Raw genomic sequence first — 3,402 nt, forward strand, 5'->3', positions numbered from 1 at the left:
GAGACCAGAGCTCAGATTAAGAGATCCATCCTTGTAGTGTCTTCTAGAAAGGGCTCCTCAGGGTTGAGTTCATCTGAGAGACATTTCCATCTTAACTTCATATGAACCCAAGGAGCTCTACAACTATAGGACTAGAACTTTTTTCTAGGATGCAGTTGGAGTATCCTCTGCGTTCATAAAGCACCCACAATCCTATGCGCACGTACCAGAGCCTATTTACAAATAAAGTGGTGTGGAATTTGAAGGTTTCCAATGATAGGGAGGGGTCTTGCATAGCTTTTGAAAGACCCAACTTGGATGGTCTCAAAAGGACCCATCCTACCAAGTGAGCATCCTTGACTTTTAGGAACACTTGGGATCTCTAGGAAAGAGGAGCAGTATTTGGCAGGATCTCTGATATTATAGTAGACCCTGGCAGGCTGGGTGTCCTGCTGTCATCACGCTGTCCATAGATCCTCCACTAGGAGGCGCTGCTGTTCCTGAAGGATCCTGTAGAAGGCCAGTTTGCCCCGAGCTCCAGCTGAGTGCAGGCCCTCATAAAGGACCCTCATCTTCTCCTCACTGGTGGGAGCAGCTTGGATGTTAGAGTAGGTCTCCCGGCCGATGACTCCCTGGTCGAGGAGCTCGTCAGCTATGGGCATCACCTCTGTCACCCTGCTGATGAGCTCTGCCCTCTTCTCGTCCACAAAGCAAGCTGCCTCCTGCCTGCCGACCTGTCCTGGGCTCCTGCTGGGCTGCCTGTAGTCCCCACTGCCAGAGATAACTATATGACTCAGACAGACATGTATCTATATCCATATAACTCACAGCCACCCAATGCAGAGATATATACAGTAACTATACATGACTCAGAGTGTGAGAGATCATGACACCATTTACCTGTCTGTGTTGACTGCTGCTGATGGTTGGACTGTACAGAGAGGAAGGGTGGAAACGGCAGATAAAGGAAGAAACACGACAAAATAAATGTGACTCTTAAGGGCAATTAAAGAAGAAACACGTAACAACTGCTAGTATGAATATTAATTCCTCCAACTATTACAGGTTATACATGTGTTGACTGTTCTATAGAATTTACTTGTATGAATATGTCTGATTATTCTGATATCATTCATTGACTTGCTTGTTAATTATTTTGATGTTCTCACCGTGAATATGAGTTGTGATGTTCACGTCTCTCTGGACTTGGTTATGAGACAGTGAAGGAGCCACAGTTTGACTGCCGGTCTGACCTGAAGAATAACAATCAGGAACATTTCGGTCTATTAGTCAGAGAAACAATCTGCAGTCTATTACAGTCACAATCACCAGCCTATCACAGTCACAAACACCAGTGTATTACAGATACAATCACCAGTGTATTACAGATACAATCACCAGTCTATCACAGTCACAATCACCGTTTATTACAGTCACAATCACCAGTCTATTACAGTCTCAACCACCAGTCTATTACAGTCACAATCACCAGTCTATTACAGTCAAACGGTGTGTGTGTGTGTGTGTGTGTGTGTGTGTGTGTGTGAGTGTGAGTGTGAGTACCTTCAGTGGGAGCGCCTCTGGTCCTTCCCAGACTCTCTGGTGGTTGTTTGGCCTCTCCGTCATCACCTGATTGGATCTCTGCTCTCCACACAGACTGCCCCCTGCTGTCCAACACCATGGGAAAGGAGGCAGCAGCCTTAAGAATCTTCACCTCAAAGAAGTTGGGGGTGGTTTTGCTGTATCTCAGCATCAGCTCCTCTGGTAGGATCTTAGAGGGACAGTCGTCAGTCGTGAGGCTATAGAAGCCGTCAATCTGAAGAGGCCTAACAGGATGGTGTTTTGGCACCCAAACCCCCCGTAACTTCTCCTCATCTCTCTCCACCAGCTGCTTCAGACGGGCATCTTCAGGCAGGAGGTAGGCGCGGAAATCCAGGAGGGACCTGCTGCTCTGATAGACCAGCACTTCTGAATGGACGCTCATGGGAAACAGCAGAGATTTTAAATAGTAGATCACTCCAAGAGGAGAGAAGGAGGGGTGGGCAAGCCTGGCATGACGTCGGGTCAGCTCACACACCTCCACACACACTCCGCTGTCCCGCCCATGCAGGACCCTCACAGCATCACGCACAGACACCTCACAACCCCCCAAACACAGGAAATGTGGCAGATGGATCTCCTCCAGCTCTCCTGACATGAGCCTGATGTCCATCAGAGGACCAGCTGGTCTGGACTGCATGTGGGCCAGCTCTTCAGCATAGACATGCCAGTCTGTGAAGCGGTACTGCAGGGTGACTGGACCGGCACACGACCAGCGCAGACCAGACTCTGAGCACTCATAGCTCCCTGCAGGAGAGCTCAGGCTGTAGGTTGAGACGCTCTTCTCTGTAGAAACTTCAGGCTCCACCAGGACCCAGTGGCTGGTGTCTGGAACTTCAACACAGGATTCACAGCTCCTCTGTGGGTCATCCCTGCTATAAGACACACACACACACACACACACACACACACACACACACACACACACACACACACGAGGAGGGGGATATGTGAGTGGAAATGAAAGTCTGTGGTCATTGAGTCAGATTAAATTCAGAGACTACTGCTTCATTTAGAAGTGAAGTAGAAATATAACTGTTGAGGTAAAATGAACATTATCAGGCTTAATTTCAGTTCATCATTACATCAGCTAACTTTAAAAACTGCAAGTCCCAGAATTCACCACTAGCAGGCCAGTGCAGGCTGCTCATTACTTTAAGTTGGAGCACCTGTGAATGGAAAGTCTCGCAGCAAACATCTCAGCAGAGAGAGAGAGAGAGAGGCAAACAAAGGATCTACCTGTGGTACAACCAAAGAAGCCACTGGTACTGTGACTTTATGTGTTTCTTATTGTGATGATTATTTGTTGTTGGAAGTGCTGCTTTAGTCATTGATGGTTAAAGGAAGAATGAATTGTTACGAATTGGAGATGGGGTGTTGAACTCAAACGCACGACTCAGACACAAGGGGTAGATTGAAGAATAAACTTTTACTGTCCAGGGTTCGGTACACGGTTAGACAGTCCAGGAAGATGGCAAACAATCCAAAAGGGCAAGGCAAAAGAGAAGTCAAATACAGTCCAGGGTCAGCAACACGAGAAGTATCGATTATAGCTGTGAACACGGAGGAACACTGGGAACACTGAGAACACTGAGAAACAACACAAACATAAACGCAACATAAATGACGAACCAGCAACTAGAGACAAGAACACAAGGAGTATATATACACACACACACACACACACACACACGCAACAGGTAACAAGGGACAGGTGAAGACAATCAAGGCGGGGCAGACAATGAGACACAGGTGGACTAAACAAGGGAATTAACAAGAACAGATAACGAGGGACAGGTGAGAACAATCAAGGCGGGGGAGACA

At 47.4% G+C, this 3,402-nt stretch overlaps 1 protein-coding gene across 1 annotated transcript in view; it reads right to left on the bottom strand.

Moving 5' to 3' along the window:
* Positions 1–437: 437 nt before the first annotated feature.
* Positions 438–3,402, bottom strand: part of LOC308369939 (NACHT, LRR and PYD domains-containing protein 1 homolog) — a gene marked incomplete at both ends in the record, with an annotated part of 395,357 nt that continues 392,392 nt past the window's right edge. Inside the window, 2 exons of the mRNA XM_080844501.1 lie at positions 438–763; positions 1,543–2,453. Of these exons, the coding sequence (XP_080700627.1) occupies positions 438–763; positions 1,543–2,453 (1,237 nt within the window). The remainder of the gene's footprint in view (positions 764–1,542; positions 2,454–3,402) is intronic.

This window comes from Sprattus sprattus (assembly GCF_963457725.1).
Source record: "Sprattus sprattus genome assembly, chromosome: 9".
Taxonomy (NCBI): domain Eukaryota; kingdom Metazoa; phylum Chordata; class Actinopteri; order Clupeiformes; family Clupeidae; genus Sprattus; species Sprattus sprattus.